This window comes from Mobula birostris, chromosome 13 (assembly GCF_030028105.1).
Source record: "Mobula birostris isolate sMobBir1 chromosome 13, sMobBir1.hap1, whole genome shotgun sequence".
Taxonomy (NCBI): domain Eukaryota; kingdom Metazoa; phylum Chordata; class Chondrichthyes; order Myliobatiformes; family Myliobatidae; genus Mobula; species Mobula birostris.
Window position 1 is genome coordinate 21,493,441 of NC_092382.1, and position 18,386 is coordinate 21,511,826.

The window sequence follows — 18,386 nt, forward strand, 5'->3', positions numbered from 1 at the left end:
ACACGCACCTGACAGGTTCCTGACACACGGTGAGCCGACACATAGCCATGACAGGGTCCTGACACACTGTGAGACCCCAAGCGCACCTGAGAGAGTCCTGACAAACTGTGAGACCCCACACGTCCCTAGCGGGTTCCTGACTCACTGTGAGACACCACACAGACCTGATAGGGTCCTGACCCAATGTGAGACCCTGCACACGTCTGACAGGGACCTGACACACTGGGAGCCACCACACACTTCTGACAGGATTCTGACACGCTGTGATACCCCACAGGTCTCTGACGGTTTCTGACACACTGTGAGACACCGCACGCCCCTGAGAGGTTCCTGACACACGGTGAGACGACACACAGCCCTGTTAGGGTACTGACACAATGTGCGACCCCACACATACCTGACTGGGTCCTGACACACAGTGGGACACCACACACCACTGTCAGTGTCCTAAATCATAGCTGACAGTGTCCTGAAGCACTGTGAATCCACCGACGTCCCAGACAGGGTCCTGACACACTGTAGCACCCGACACACACCTAACTGGGCCCTGACACACTGAACGACCCCGCGCACCCCTGACAGGTTCCTGACAGACTGTGAGACCCCAGACAAACCTAACAGTGTACTGACACACTGTCAGAACCCACACACCCCTGACAGGGTCCTGACACACTGTGACACCCCACACATCCCTGACAGGTTCCTGACAAACTGTGAGACACCACACACATCTGCAGGGTTCTGACCCAATGTGAGAACCCAAACACACCTGACAGGGTCCTGACACACTATGAGATCCCACACATCCATGAGAGGGACCTGGCACACTGTGAGACCCACACACCCCGTTCACTGTCCTAAATCACCCCCGACCGTGTCCTGACACGATGTGAAACCCGACAACTTCCTGAGAGGGTCCTTACACACTGTAAAACCAAACAAGTCGCTGACAGGGGCCTGACACACTGTGAGATCCCGGACACCCCTGACAGGGACTTGACACACTGCGAGACCCCACATACACCACGCAGTGTCCTGACACACTATGAGACCCCACACGTCCATGACAAGGACCTAACACACTGAGACACCCCACACGTCCCTGTCAGGGTCCTGACCCACTGTGAGATCCCACACATCCTTGAGAGGGTTCTGACACACTGTGAGACCCACACACCCCTTTCAGTGTCCTAAATCACCAGCGACCGTGTCCTGACACAATGTGAAACCCGACAAGTTCCTGACAGGGTGCCTACACACTGTAAAACCCAACACGTCGCTGACAGGGTCCTGACACACTGTGAGACCCCGGACACCCCTGACAGCGACCTCACACGCTGTGGACCCCACACACTCCTGACAGATCCTGACTCACTTTGACACCCCATACGTCCTTGACTGCTTCCTGACACACTGCGAGACCCCACACGCACCTGACAGGTTCCTGACACACGGTGAGATGACACTTAGGCATGATAGGGTCCTGACGCACTGCGAGACCCCACATAAACCTGGCAGTGTCCTAACACACTGTGAGACCCCACACGTCCCTGACAAGGACCTAACACACTGAGACACCCCACACGTCCCTGACAGGTTCCTGACACACTGTGAGACCCCAAACATTCCTGGCAGGGTGCTGGCACACTGTTAGATCCCACACATCTATGAGAGGGTCCGGACACACTGTGAGACCCCACAGGTCCCTGACAGGGTGCTGACATACTCTGAGACCCTGCACATGTCTGACAGGGACCTGACACACTGGGAGACAGTACACACTTCTGACAGGATTCTGACATCTGTGACACCCCACACACTCCTGACAGTGTACTGACACACTGTGACACCCCACAGGTCCCTGACGTTTCCTGTCAAACTGTGCGACCCCACACGTCCCTAACAGGTTCCTGACAAACTGTGAGACACCAGACACGTCCGACAGGGACCTGACACACTGTGAGACATAACAAAGCCCTGACAAGTTACTGACACACTGAGAGAGGTCACACACCCCTGACAGGGTCCAGACACACTGTGAGACCACAGACACCCCTGACACACTATGAGACCCCACGCACTTCTGACAGGGTCCTGACACACTGTGAGACACCGCACACCACTGGCAGTGTCCTAAATCACCCCTGACAGTGTTCTGAAACACTGTGAGACCACAGACGTCCCTGAGGGGGTCCTGACACACAGTGAGACACCACACACCACTGGCAGTGTCCTAAATCACCCCTGACAGTGTTCTGAAACACTGTGAGACCACAGACGTCCCTGAGAGGGTTCTGACACACTGTATGATACCGCACACCCCAGACAGATTTCTGACAGACTGTGAAACCCCACACACACTTAACAGTGTCCTGCCACTCTGTCCGAACCCACACAGCCCTGACAGCGTCCTGACACACTTTGATAGCGCACACGTCCCTGATAGGTTCCTGACACACTGTGAGACACCACACACCCCTGTTAGGGGACCGACATACTTTGAGACCCCATATCCCTGACAGGATAGGGAAACACTGTCAGACCCCACACACCGCTGACAGGGTTCTAAAACACTGTGAGACTGCACACGTTCCTGACAGGTTCCTGATACACTGTGAGACCCCACACAATGCTGACTGGGTCCTGACACACAGTGAGACACCACACACCACTGTCAGTCTCCTAAATCACCCCTGACCGTGTCCTGAAACACTGTGAGTTCACCGACGTCCCAGACAGGGTCCTGACACACTGTAGCACCCGACACACACCTGACTGGGTCCTGACACACTGTGCGACCCCGCGCACCCCTGACAGATACCTGACGGACTGTGAGACCCCAGACAAACCTAACAGTGTACTGACACACTGTCAGAACCCTCACACCCCTGACAGGGTCCTGACACGCTGTGACACCCCACACATCCCTGACAGGTTCCTGACAAACTGTGAGACACCACACACATCTGACAGGGTTCTGACCCAATGTGAGAACCCAAACACACCTGGCAGGGTCCAGACACACTGTGAGATCCCACACATCCATGAGAGGGACCTGGCACACTGTGAGACCCACACACCCCTTTCAGTGTCCTAAATCACCAGCGACCGTGTCCTGACACAATGTGAAACCCAACAAGTTCCTGACAGGGTCCTTAAACACTGTAAAACCGAACACGTCGCTGACAGGGTCCTGACACACTGTGAGACCCCGGACACCCCTGACAGGGACCTGACACACTGTAAGACTCCACACACTCCTTACAGATCCTCACACACTATGACATCCCACACGTCCCTGACAGGTTCCTGACACACTGTGAGACCCCACACGCACCTGACAGGTTCCTGACACACGGTGAGACGACACATAGCCAAGACAGGGTCCTGACGCACTGCGAGACCGCACATAGACCTGGCAGTGTCCTGACACACTATGAGACCCCACACGTCCATGACAAGGACCTAACACACTGAGACATCCCAGACGTCCCTGTCAGGTTCCTGACACACTGTGAGACACCACACACACCTGATAGGGTCCTGATCCAATGTGACACCCCAAACACTCCTGGCAGGGCCTGACACACTGTGAGATCCCACACATCCTTGAGAGGGTCCTGACACACTGTGAGACCCACACACCCCTTTCAGTGTCCTAAATCACCAGCGACCGTGTCCTGACACAATGTGAAACCCGACAAGTTCCTGACAGGGTCCTTACCCACTGTAAAGCCGAACACGTCGCTGACAGGGTCCTGACACACTGTGAGACCCCGGACACCCCTGACAGGGACCTGACACACTGTAAGACCCCACACACTCCTTACAGATCCTCACACACTATGACACCCCACACGTCCCTGACAGGTTCCTGACACACTGTGAGACCCCACACGCACCTGACAGGTTCCTGACACACGGTGAGACGACACATAGCCAAGACAGGGTCCTGACGCACTGCGAGACCGCACATAGACCTGGCAGTGTCCTGACACACTGTGAGACCCCACACGTCCCTGACAAGGACTTAACACACTGTGACACCCCACACGTCCTTGACAGGTTCCTGACACACTGTGAGACACCACACACACCTGACAGGGTCCTGACCCAATGTCAGACCCCAATCACTCCTGGCAGGGTCCTGACACACTGTGAGATCCCACACATCCATGAGAGGGTCCTGACACACTGTGAGACCCCACACACCCCTGACAGGGTCCAGACACACTGTGAGATCCCACACGTCCCTCACAGGGTGCTGACACACAGTGAGACACCACACACTCCTGTTAGGGGACCGACACACTTTGAGACCCCATTTCCCTGACAGGATAGGGAAACACTGTCAGACCCCACACACCGCTGACAGGGTTCTAGAACACCCCTGACAGGTTCCTGACACACTATGAGACCGCACAGGCCCCTGACAGGTTCCTGACACACGGTGAGACGACACATAGCCATGACAGGGCCCTGACGGGTTCCACACACCGCTGACAGGGTTCTAAAACACCCCTGACAGGGTCCTAAAACACTATGAGACTGCACACGTCTCTGACAAGTTCCTGACACACTGCGAGACCCCACACGCACCTGACAGGTTCCTGACACACGGTGAGACGACACATAGCCATGACAGGTTTCTGACGCCCTGCGAGACCGCACATAGACCTGGCAGTGTCCAGACACACAGTGAGGCGCCCCACACGTCCCTGACAATGACCTAACACACTGTGAGACCCCACCCGTCCCTGACAGGTTCCTGACACACCGTGAGACACGACACACGCCTGACAGGGTCCTGACACACTGTGAGACCCCAAGCGCACCTGAGAGAGTCCTGACAAACTGTGAGACCCCACACGTCCCTGGCGGGTTCCTGACACACTGTGAGACACCACACACACCTGATAGGGTCCTGACCCAATGTGAGACCCTGCACACGTCTGACAGGGACCTGACACACTGGGAGACACCACAGAGCCCTGACAGGGTCCAGACACACTGTGAGTCCCCAAGCACTCCTGGCAGGGTACTGACACACTGTGAGATCCCACACATGCCTGCTAGGTTCCTGACACACGGTGAGACGACACATAGACATGACAGGGTCCTGACACACTGTGAGACGCCATACACCCCTGACAGGGTCCTGACACACTGTCAGATCCCATACATCCATGAGCGGATCCTGACACACTGTGAGACCCCACACACCCCTGGCAGGGTCCTGACCCACTGTGAGACCCCGGACACCCCTGACAGGGACCTGACACGCTGTGGACCCCACACACTCCTGACAGATCCTGACTCACTTTGACACCCCATACGTCCTTGACGGCTTCCTGACACACTGCGAGACCCCACACGCACCTGACAAGTTCCTGACACACGGTGAGACGACACTTAGGCATGATAGGGTCCTGACGCACTGCGAGACCCCACATAAACCTGGCAGTGTCCTGACACACTGTGAGACCCCACACGTCCCTGACAAGGACCTAACACACTGAGACACCCCACACGTCCCTGACAGGTTCCTGACACACTGTGAGACCCCAAACATTCCTGGCAGGGTGCTGGCACACTGTTAGATCCCACACATCTATGAGAGGGTCCGGACACACTGTGAGACCCCACAGGTCCCTGACAGGGTGCTGACATACTCTGAGACCCTGCACATGTCTGACAGGGACCTGACACACTGGGAGACAGTACACACTTCTGACAGGATTCTGACATCTGTGACACCCCACACACTCCTGACAGTGTACTGACACACTGTGACACCCCACAGGTCCCTGACATTTCCTGACAAACTGTGCGACCCCACACGTCCCTAACAGGTTCCTGACAAACTGTGAGACACCAGACACGTCCGACAGGGACCTGACACACTGTGAGACATAACAAAGCCCTGACAAGTTACTGACACACTGAGAGAGGCCACACACCCCTGACAGGGTCCAGACACACTGTGAGACCCCACAATTCCCTGACAGGGTCCTGACACACTGTGAGACCACAGACACCCCTGACACACTATGAGACCCCACGCACTTCTGACAGGGTCCTGACACACTGTGAGACCCCACAATTCCCTGACAGGGTCCTGACACACTGTGAGACCACAGACACCCCTGACACACTATGAGACCCCACGCACTTCTGACAGGGTCCTGACACACTGTGAGACACCGCACACCACTGGCAGTGTCCTAAATCACCCCTGACAGTGTTCTGAAACACTGTGAGACCACAGACGTCCCTGAGGGGGTCCTGACACACAGTGAGACACCACACACCACTGGCAGTGTCCTAAATCACCCCTGACAGTGTTCTGAAACACTGTGAGACCACAGACGTCCCTGAGAGGGTTCTGACACACTGTACGATACCGCACACCCCAGACAGATTTCTGACAGACTGTGAAACCCCACACACACTTAACAGTGTCCTGCCACTCTGTCCGAACCCACACAGCCCTGACAGCGTCCTGACACACTTTGATAGCGCACACGTCCCTGATAGGTTCCTGACACACTGTGAGACACCACACACCCCTGTTAGGGGACCGACATACTTTGAGACCCCATATCCCTGACAGGATAGGCAAACACTGTCAGACCCCACACGCCGCTGACAGGGTTCTAAAACACTGTGAGACTGCACACGTTCCTGACAGGTTCCTGATACACTGTGAGACCCCACACAATGCTGACTGGGTCCTGACACACAGTGAGACACCACACACCACTGTCAGTCTCCTAAATCACCCCTGACTGTGTCCTAAAACACTGTGAGTTCACCGACGTCCCAGACAGGGTCCTGGCACACTGTAGCACCCGACACACACCTGACTGGGTCCTGACACACTGTGCGACCCCGCGCACCCCTGACAGATACCTGACGGACTGTGAGACCCCAGACAAATCTAACAGTGTACTGACACACTGTCAGAACCCTCACACCCCTGACAGGGTCCTGACACGCTGTGACACCCCACACATCCCTGACAGGTTCCTGACAAACTGTGAGACACCACACACATCTGACAGGGTTCTGACCCAATGTGAGAACCCAAACACACCTGGCAGGGTCCTGACACACTGTGAGATCCCACACATCCATGAGAGGGACCTGGCACACTGTGAGACCCACACACCCCGTTCACTGTCCTAAATCACCCCCGACTGAGTCCTGACACAATGTGAAACCCGACAACTTCCTGACAGGGTCCTTACACACTGTAAAACCAAACAAGTCGCTGACAGGGGCCTGACACACTGTGAGATCCCGGACACCCCTGACAGAGACTTGACACACTGCAAGACCCCACATACACCTCGCAGTGTCTTGACACACTGAGACCCCACACGTCCATGACAAGGACCTAACACACTGAGACATCCCAGACGTCCCTGTCAGGTTCCTGACACACTGTGAGACACCACACACACCTGATAGGGTCCTGATCCAATGTGACACCCCAAACACTCCTGGCAGGGCCTGACACACTGTGAGATCCCACACATCCTTGAGAGGGTCCTGACACACTGTGAGACCTACACACCCCTTTCAGTGTCCTAAATCACCAGCGACCGTGTCCTGACACAATGTGAAACCCGACAAGTTCCTGACAGGGTCCTTACACACTGTAAAACCGAACACGTCGCTGACAGGGTCCTGACACACTGTGAGACCCCGGACACCCCTGACAGGGACCTGACACACTGTAAGACCCCACACACTCCTTACAGATCCTCACACACTATGACACCCCACACGTCCCTGACAGGTTCCTGACACACTGTGAGACCCCACACGCACCTGACAGGTTCCTGACACACGGTGAGACGACACATAGCCAAGACAGGGTCCTGACGCACTGCGAGACCGCACATAGACCTGGCAGTGTCCTGACAGACTGTGAGACCCCACACGTCCCTGACAAGGACTTAACACACTGTGACACCCCACACGTCCTTGACAGGTTCCTGACACACTGTGAGACACCACACACACCTGACAGGGTCCTGACCCAATGTCAGACCCCAAACACTCCTGGCAGGGTCCTGACACACTGTGAGATCCCACACATCCATGAGAGGGTCCTGACACACTGTGAGACCCCACACACCCCTGACAGGGTCCAGACACACTGTGAGATCCCACACGTCCCTCACAGGGTGCTGACACACAGTGAGACACCACACACTCCTGTTAGGGGACCGACACACTTTGAGACCCCATTTCCCTGACAGGATAGGGAAACACTGTCAGACCCCACACACCGCTGACAGGGTTCTAGAACACCCCTGACAGGTTCCTGACACACTATGAGACCGCACTGGCCCCTGAAAGGTTCCTGACACACGGTGAGACGACACATAGCCATGACAGGGCCCTGATGGGTTCCACACACCGCTGACAGGGTTCTAAAACACCCCTGACAGGGTCCTAAAACACTATGAGACTGCACACGTCTCTGACAAGTTCCTGACACACTGCGAGACCCCACACGCACCTGACAGGTTCCTGACACACGGTGAGACGACACATAGCCATGACAGGTTTCTGACGCCCTGCGAGACCGCACATAGACCTGGCAGTGTCCAGACACACAGTGAGGCGCCCCACACGTCCCTGACAATGACCTAACACACTGTGAGACCCCACCCGTCCCTGACAGGTTCCTGACACACCGTGAGACACGACACACGCCTGACAGGGTCCTGACACACTGTGAGACCCCAAGCGCACCTGAGAGAGTCCCGACAAACTGTGAGACCCCACACGTCCCTGGCGGGTTCCTGACACACTGTGAGACACCACACACACCTGATAGGGTCCTGACCCAATGTGAGACCCTGCACACGTCTGACAGGGACCTGACACACTGGGAGACACCACAGAGCCCTGACAGGGTCCAGACACACTGTGAGTCCCCAAGCACTCCTGGCAGGGTACTGACACACTGTGAGATCCCACACATGCCTGCTAGGTTCCTGACACACGGTGAGACGACACATAGACATGACAGGGTCCTGACACACTGTGAGACGCCATACACCCCTGACAGGGTCCTGACACACTGTGAGACCCTGCACACATCTGACAGGGACCTGACACACTGGGAGACAGCACACACTTCTGACAGGATTCTGACACGCTGTGATACCCCACAGGTCTCTGACGGTTTCTGACACACTGTGAGACACCGCACGCCCCTGAGAGGTTCCTGACACACGGTGAGACGACACACAGCCCTGTTAGGGTACTGACACAATGTGCGACCCCACACATACCTGACTGGGTCCTGACACACAGTGGGACACCACACACCACTGTCAGTGTCCTAAATCATAGCTGACAGTGTCCTGAAGCACTGTGAATCCACCGACGTCCCAGACAGGGTCCTGACACACTGTAGCACCCGACACACACCTAACTGGGCCCTGACACACTGAACGACCCCGCGCACCCCTGACAGGTTCCTGACAGACTGTGAGACCCCAGACACACCTAACAGTGTACTGACACACTGTCAGAACCCACACACCCCTGACAGGTTCCTGACAGACTGTGAGACCCCAGACAAACCTAACAGTGTACTGACACACTGTCAGAACCCACACACCCCTGACAGGGTCCTGATACACTTTGATAGCCCTCACGTCCCTGACAAGTTCCTGACACCCTGTGAGACCCAGCACACGTCTGACAGGGTCCTCACTGATGTGAGACCCCACACACCCCTGTTAGGGGACCTACACACTTTGAGACCCCATATCCCTGACAGCATACTGAAACACTGTCAGACCCCACACACCGCCCACAGTGTTCTAAAACACCCCTGACACAGTCTTATAACACTGTGAAACCGCACACGTCCCTGAAAGGGCTCTGACACACTGTGAACCCACACACCCCGGACAAGGCCCTGACACACTGTGAGACACTACACATCCATGACAAGGTCCTGACGCACAGTGAAACCCCACACACACCTGACACGATCCTCAAACACTGTGAGACCCCACACACACCTTACAGGGTCCTGACACACCGTGAGACCCACACACCCCGTTCAGTGTCCTAAATCACCCCTGACCGTGTCCTGACACAATGTGAAACCCGACAAGTTCCTGATAGGGTCCTTACACACTGTAAAACCCAGCACGTCGCTGACAGGGTCCTGACACACTGTGAGAACCCACGCACTCCTGACAGATCCTGACTCACTGTGACACCCCACACGTCCCTGACTGCTTCCTGTCACACTGTGAGACCCCACACGCACCTGACAGGTTCCTGACACACGGTGAGACGACACATAGCCATGACAGGGTCCTGACGCACTGTGACACCCCTCATACACCTGGCAGTGTCCTGACTCACTGTGAGACCCCACACGTCCCTGACAAGGACCTAACACGCTGTGAGACACCACACACACCTGACAGGGTTCTGACACAATGTGATACTCCAAACACTCCTGGGAGGGTCCTGACACACTGTGAGACCCCACACACCCCTAACCTGGTCCAGACTCACTGTGAGACCCCACACTTCCCTGACAGGGCCCTGACACACTGTGAGACCACAGACACCCCTGACACACTATGAGACCCCACACACTCCTGACAGGGTCGTGACACACTGTGAGAGCCTGCACACGTCTGACAGGGACCTGACACACTGTGAGACCCCGCACACCCCTGACTGCGTCCTGACACAATGTGAAACCCCAGAAGTCTCTGACAGTGTCCTGACCCACTGTGAGATACCACAAGTCCCTCACTGTGTCCTGAAAGACTATGAGACCACAGACGTCCCTGACAGGGTCCTGACACACCGCAAGACCCCGCACAGCCCCGACAAGGTCCTGACAGACCTTGAGACCACACACACACACCTGACAGGGTCTTGACACACTGTGAGACCCCGCACACTCCTGACAGGTTCCTGACACACTGTGAGACCCTGCACATGTCTAACAGGGTCCTGACACACTGTGAGACCCTGCACATGTCTAACAGGGTCCTGACACACTGTGAGACCCCACACGCCCCTGTTATGGGACAGACACACCTTGAGACCCCATATCCCTGACAGGATACTAAAACATTGTGAGACCCCACACACCGCTGACAGAGTCCTAAAACACCCCTGACAGGGTCCTACAACACTGTGAGACCGCACAGGACCCTGACAGGGCCCGGACACACTGTGAGACACCACACATCCATGACTGAGTCCTGACAAACTGTGAGAACCCACACACACCTGACAGGGTCCTGACACACTGTGAGACCGACACACCATTGTCAGTGTCCTAAATCACCCCTGAAGGTGTCCTGACATAATGTGAAACCCCAGATGTCCCTGACAGGGTCCTGACACACTGTGAGACCCCCACACACACCACTCAGACTGTCAGACGCGACAGACACCTGACAGTGTCCTGACACACTGTCAGAACCCAGACACACCTGATGGTTTCTTGACACAATGTGAAACCTCAGAGGTCCCTGACAAAGTTCTTACACACTGTGAGACCCCACACGTCCCTGACAGACTGTGAGACACCACACACACGCACCGGACAGTGTCCGGACACACTATGAGATCCCACACACACCACTCACAGGTTCCTGACAGACTGTGAGACACCACACACACCTGACAGGGTCCTGACACACAGTGAGACCCTGCAAACGTCTGCCAGGGTCCTGACACACAGTGAGACTCTGCAAACGTCTGACAGGGTCCTGACACATTGTGAGACCCCACACACCCCTGATAGGGTCCTGACATACTGTGAGACCCCACACGTCTGTGATAGGCTCTTGACACACTGTGAGGCCCTGGACGTCCATGACAGGGTCCCGACATACTGTGAGACCTCACACACACCTGACAAGGTCCTGACAGAGTGAGAGACCCCACACACCCCTGATATGTTTCTGACATACTGCCCGAACCCACATACAACTGACAAGTTCCTGACACACAGTCAGACCCCACACAATCCTGACAGGATCCTGACACACCGTGAGACCCCGCACACCCCTGACAGTGTCCTGACACAATATGAAAACCCAGAGGTCCTTGACAGGGTTCTGACACACTGTGAGACACCACACACTCCTGGCAGTGTCCTGACACACTGTGAGACCCCACAAGTCCCTGACAAGGACCTAACACACTGTGAGATCCTACACGTCCCTGACAGGTTCCTGACACACTGTGAGACACCACACACACCTGACAGGGTCCTGAAACAATGTGAGACTCCAAACACTCCTGGCAGGGACCTGACACACTGTGAGATCCCACACATCCATGAGAGGGTCCTGACACACTGTGAGACCCCACACTTCCCTGACAGGGCCCTGACACACTGTGAGACGCCACACGCCCCTGAGAGGTTCCTGACACACTGTGAGATGACACACATCCATGACAGGGTCCTGACGTACTGTGAGACCGCACATACACCTGGCAGTGTCCTGACACACTGTGAGACCCCACACATCCATGACATGGTCCTGACACACAGTGAGACCCACACGTCCCTGACAGGGACATAACACACTGTTGAGACCCCACACGTCCCTGACAAGTTCCTGACACACTGTGAGACCCCATACACACCTGACAGGGTCCTGGCACACTGTGAGACCCCACACGTCCCTGACAGGATCCTGACACACTGTTAGAACCCATACACCCCTGGCAGCAGCCTCACACCATGTGAAACCCCTAAGTCCCTGTCAGGGTTCTGACGCACTGTGAAGCCCCGGACACCCCTGACAGGGACCTGACGCACTGTGAGACCCCACAAACTCCTGAGAGTGTCCTGGCACACTGTGACACCCCACACGGCCCTATCAGGTTTCTGACACACTGTGAGACACCACACGCCCCTGAGAGGTTCCTGACACACTGTGAGACCCCACACACCCCTGACAGGGTCCTGACACACTGTGAGACACCACATTCCCCTGACAGGTTCCTGACACACTGTGAGACCCCACACGCCCCTGAGAGGTTCCTGACACACTGTGAGACGACAAACATCCATGACAAGCTCCTGACGCACTGCGAGGCCGCACATACACCTCGCAGTGTCCTTACCCAATGTGAGACCCCAAACACTCCGAGCATGGTCCTGACACCCTGTGAGATCCCACACATCCATGAGAGGGTCCTGACACACTGTCAGACCCCACACACCCCTGACAAGCCCCAGACACACTGTGAGACCACACACACCCCTGACACACTGTGAGATCCCACACACTCCTGACAGGGTCCTGACACACTGTAAGACCCCACACGTCCCTGACAGGCTCCTGAAACACTGTGAGACCGCACACACCGCTGACACACTGTGAGATCCCACACACTCCTGACAGGGTCCTGACACACTGTAAGACCCCACACGTCCCTGACAGGTTCGTGACGCACTGTGAGACCCTGCACATGTATGACAGGGACCTGATACACTGTGAGACACCACACACTCCTGACAGAATCCTGACACACTGTGACACCCCACACGCCCTTGACAGGGTCCTGATACTCTGTCGGATCCCACACACTCCTGGCAAGGTCCAGACCGCGTCCGAACACCCATGACAGGATTCGAACACACTTTAATATCCCACACAACCCAACCACCCAGCCACGGTGCAGGTGCTGATCAGCAAAGCTACCTCTTTGTATTTTGAATCAGTGATGGTGAGAGGGGAGGGGGAGCTGTGATTCCCCGACCTGTTCCTTTGACAGAATGCCCACTACATTCTTCTCCATCTCCATACACCACATGAACACTGGAGATTAAAAGTTTCTTCCACAGGAACAATGATAGCTCTGACAGTAGTGGGAGTTTGGCCAGTACGGGACACTTGGAGGTCAGTAAACTACCAGGGAAATACTCACCATCACAGCGTGTGGAAATGTGATGATCTGGTGTTTATCTAGAACAGGCTTCTCTGTCCAGTCAGGGGTCTGTAAATGGAATTTACTGTTCGAGCATCCATTGAAGAATCCAATTAATGCAATAGCTTTGAGCTAACTCTTGTGTGCTTAAATACTGAGTTCTGAGTTGAGGCATCTAACAGTTTGTCCACTGTCTGTTCCCATGGAAGATGTTCAACAGAAACACAAGGAGACTCTGCGGGCACAAACTGAAACACTGAGAGTGAACACGATCCTGATGAGGGAGAAGGTGAAGGTTTTCCAGCTGGTTGATCGATACGCTGAGCTCACGGTCATTTCTACTGTTCGAGATCGGAGACTGGTGGAACATGAGCTGCTGGCAAGAGGCAGAGACCACGAGGAGTGGAGAGAGGAACATCTCCGCAGAGAGCTGGAGAAACTCCGGACAGATCAGTTGTTCCAGAGCAGCTTTTCCCGGAGTAAATCCAAATCTGGGAGTTCGGCAGCAGTGGCCGGAGTGCCAGGGATTGGGAAAACAACAATGGTACAAAAGATTGTTTATGACTGGGCCACGGGGGAAATATTCCAACAATTCCAGTTTGCCTTTAGTTTCAAATTCCGGGATTTAAATTCCATTAACAGCAGAATAAACCTGAAGGAACTGATTCTGGATCAGTATCCTTACTTTGGGAATATCCTGAGAGAGGTCTGGAAGAACCCAGAGGGATTGCTGTTTATATTTGATGGTTTGGATGAATTCAATGACAAAATTGATTTTGCTGACGGTCAGAGAGACACAGAACCTCGGTCCACATGCACAGATCCTGAATTCAAGTGCAAGGTGTCTGACATTGTGTACAGTTTAATCCAGCACAAGCTGCTCCCAGGGTGTTCAGTGCTGGTGACCACCCGTCCCACTGCATTACATTTATTGGAAAAGGCGAAGATCAGTGTCTGGGCTGAAATCCTGGGATTTGTTGGTGAGGAACGGAAGGAATATTTCATCAGGCATTTTGAAGATCAGTCGGTGGCAGCAGCTGTTTTCAGACACGTGAAGGAGAACGAGATCCTGTACACCATGAGCTACAACCCCTCCTACTGCTGGATCCTCGCTCTGGCACTGGGTCCTTACTTCACACAAAGAGTCAGGGACCCGCAGAGAGTTCCCAAGACCATCACCCAACTATATTGCTACTATATTTACAACATCCTGAAAAACCACGGCCATGAGATTGAGAACCCCCGTGATGTGTTACTCAGGGTTGGTCAGATGGCCTTCAGAGGAGTGTCCGAGAAGAAGATTGTATTTACAGATGGAGATTTGATCAAATACAATCTGCAGCCTTCCCAGTTCCTGTCCGGGTTCCTGATGGAGCTTTTGGAGAGAGAGGATTCTGCCCGGAGCGTGGTGTACACATTCCCACACCTCACCATCCAAGAGTTTGTAGCTGCAGTCGTACAATTCCTGAATCCACATCCCGGGGATATTCTGAGATTCCTCACTGAAGCCCACAGCACGACAGACGGTCGATTTGAGGTATTTCTCCGTTTTGTTGCTGGTCTCTCCAACCCAATGACAGCTCGGGGCCTGGAGGAGATTCTGGGCCCATTTCCTCATCAAACAACCTGCCGTGTGATTGACTGGGTGAAGGAGGAGGTTAAACGCCAGAGTGGAAACACATGGAGTGAAGCTGGTAAAAGGAGCCTCCTGAACACATTGCACTACCTGTTTGAGTCTCAGAATCGTGGACTGGCTCAGGCCGCACTGGGATCAGTGGAAAAACTTTCATTCAGTGAAATGACACTGACCCCGATTGACTGCGCGGTCCTGTCTCATGTCATCGGACTCTGTGATACAATAAAACAGCTCGACCTGGGGAAATGCCACATTCAGTGTGAAGGAATCCAGCGGCTGGGACCCGGGCTGCACAAGTGCCGGGAGTTGAGGTAACTTGATTTATCTCTCACTCTGAACTGTGAAACTGTCCAGTTGTGTTGTTTCAGTGTAAAGGGATTTGGGTAAAACTGTGATAAATACGATTGTGAAGAATTGTAACAAATGCCATCACCCTTCGTCCTGTGGGATCTCTCTTCCCCATCCCCGTTCCTCCTTCATCCCTGCCCCTCCCGACCCTCTCACATCAGTAACACTTTTCTAGCCATCGGGGAATGAGACAGAATATGTGGAGTTTACAGGGTCACATCGACAGACTAAATTACTGACATTCGGTGAATACCCTGGAGCTGGGCAGTGAGGGACATTGACAGTGATGGGATCTCCGATCAGTGATTTACTGAAGGGTTTAATGTTTCCTGAAATATCCGAGTGAGAGAAATTCCCTCAGACCCACAGTTTGAATCACTTTGTGCATCAATTTGTCTGTTTGTGTTTAGACTGAGTTTTAATAAACTGGGAGATTCAGGAGTGAAACTGGTGTCTGCGGCTCTGAGGAACCCGGAGTGTAAAATACAGACACTGGGGTAAGTACCAGACTGTGGGAGATTGTGTTTACAGTCACTGGGTGTCTGACACTGAACATTAATGTGATCAGTAATTGTGTTACTGATAAACACTGGGGATTTGTACCGTCTCCTGTCTCTCTGTGTCCCTCACCCTCACTCTCTCTCATCTCCAGGCTGAGTGAGGTCGGTCTCACAGATTCTGGTGTCGAGGATCTCGTCTCCGCTCTCAGTACAAACCCATCACTGACGGAGCTGAATCTGGGTTACAACTCGCTGACAGACCGATCTGTCCCCGCTCTCCGCCGCCTCATACTGACCCTCCCGAGTCTGGAGCGGATCGGGTGAGTGTTTGTGTTAATGTTCAATGTGATAAAATATCAGCGGATCCGCGGGTTTTCTGGTGATATTTGTCTGTGAGTGTTGTCCCCTGTTACTGACACTGTTGTGTAATCTGTTTATTTCATCTTTATTCTCCCATCTGTTTCAGGCTGTACGACAATCGGTTCAGTGAGACCGGGGAGAAGGAACTGAGATCTCTGCAGGAACCCAGACCCGGACTGACAGTGTTCGTGTGAACATCTGAATGTGTGAACATCCCCGCCCGCGGGATGCCGACAGTTTGGCCGATTCCCCGCCCTCCCCTTTAACCCCCCGCCCCCCACTTCCCCTTACCTTTAATGGCCACGCGCCAGGTTTAATTCCCAACCGTTTTTAACGGAACTAGCTTCAGGCTCGCGCTGTGCGTCGTTCGCTGGTCTCCCGTGGTGACGTATTTCTGCCTCCTGTCCAGTGGCGCTGCTTCTGCCGGATGTGCGGGTTCGGGACCCCGGGAATGACACAGACAGGAAGAGCCCAGGGGCCGGGGCTCAGTCTGGGACACCGGTGTCCCGGGGTGGGACTATCCCGGGAGTACGTAATGCTGGCTGGCCTGCTGCGTCCACGGGCAACTTTTACGTTTGATGCCGGGGAATTACACAGACAGGAAGGGCCCGATGATGGCGGGTTTTTTCTGAGACACCGGCGTGGATAACTTCACTCACATCAACTCTGAACTGATTCCACAACCTACGGACTCACTTTCAAATAATTTACAACTCGTGTCAGTATTATTTAATATTTTATTTGCACAAATTTCCCTTCCTTTGCACGTTGCTCGTTGGTTAGTCTTCGTTTTTGTATAGTTTTTCATAAATTCTGCTATATTGATTTATTGTCCTGTAAATGACTGCAATAAAATGAATCTCGGGGTAGTATATGGTGACAAATAAGAACTTTGATAATAAACAACACACATCAAAGTTGCTGGCGAACGCAGCAGGCCAGGCAGCATCTCTAGGAAGAGGTACAGTCGAGACCCTTCGTCAGGACTAACTGAGGGAAGAGTGAGTAAGGGATTTGAAAGTTGGAGGGGGAGGGGGAGATCCAAAATGATAGGAGAAGACAGGAGGGGGAGGGATGGAGTCAAGAGCTGGACAGGTGATTGGCAAAAGGGGATACGGGAGGATCATGGGACAGGAGGCCTAGGGAGAAGGAAAAGGGGGAGGAGGGGGAACCCAGAGGACGGGCAAGGGGACAAAAAAGGGAAACAATAAATAAAGTCCCATCACACACTCGTGGGGTCAGACACAGCATGAAACTCCCTCTACACCATCCCATCACACACTCCCGGGGTCAAACACAGAGTGAATCTCCCTCCGCACCGTCCCATCACACACTCCCGGGGTCAAACACAGAGTGAATCTCCCACCACACCGTCCCATCACACACTCCCGGGGTCAGACACAGCGTGAATCTCCCACCACACCGTCCCATCACACACTCCCGGGGTCAGACACAGCGTGAAGCTCCCTCCACACCGTCCCATCACACACTCCCGGGGTCAGACACAACGTGAATCTCCCACCACACCGTCCCATCACACACTCCTGGGGTCAGACACAGCGTGAAGCTCCCTCCACGCCGTTCCA

General features: G+C 54.3%; 3 protein-coding genes across 5 annotated transcripts in view; 2 read left to right on the forward strand and 1 right to left on the reverse strand.

Annotated features, from left to right (window-relative positions):
• The window catches only part of LOC140208512 (NACHT, LRR and PYD domains-containing protein 3-like), a 62,256-nt gene extending 44,534 nt beyond the window's left edge, over positions 1-17,722 (forward strand). For both annotated transcript variants that reach the window (XM_072277235.1, XM_072277237.1), the window contains 4 exons: positions 14,166-15,903; positions 16,351-16,437; positions 16,593-16,760; positions 16,907-17,722. In XM_072277235.1, the coding sequence (XP_072133336.1) occupies positions 14,166-15,903; positions 16,351-16,437; positions 16,593-16,760; positions 16,907-16,994 (2,081 nt within the window). In that variant the 3' untranslated portion in view covers positions 16,995-17,722. The remainder of the gene's footprint in view (positions 1-14,165; positions 15,904-16,350; positions 16,438-16,592; positions 16,761-16,906) is intronic.
• The window catches only part of LOC140208517 (NACHT, LRR and PYD domains-containing protein 3-like), a 467,255-nt gene that overhangs the window by 300,801 nt on the left and 148,068 nt on the right, over positions 1-18,386 (reverse strand). The gene's annotated exons all lie outside the window — the stretch shown is intronic.
• The window catches only part of LOC140208556 (uncharacterized), a 211,476-nt gene that overhangs the window by 108,628 nt on the left and 84,462 nt on the right, over positions 1-18,386 (forward strand). The window lies entirely within an intron of this gene.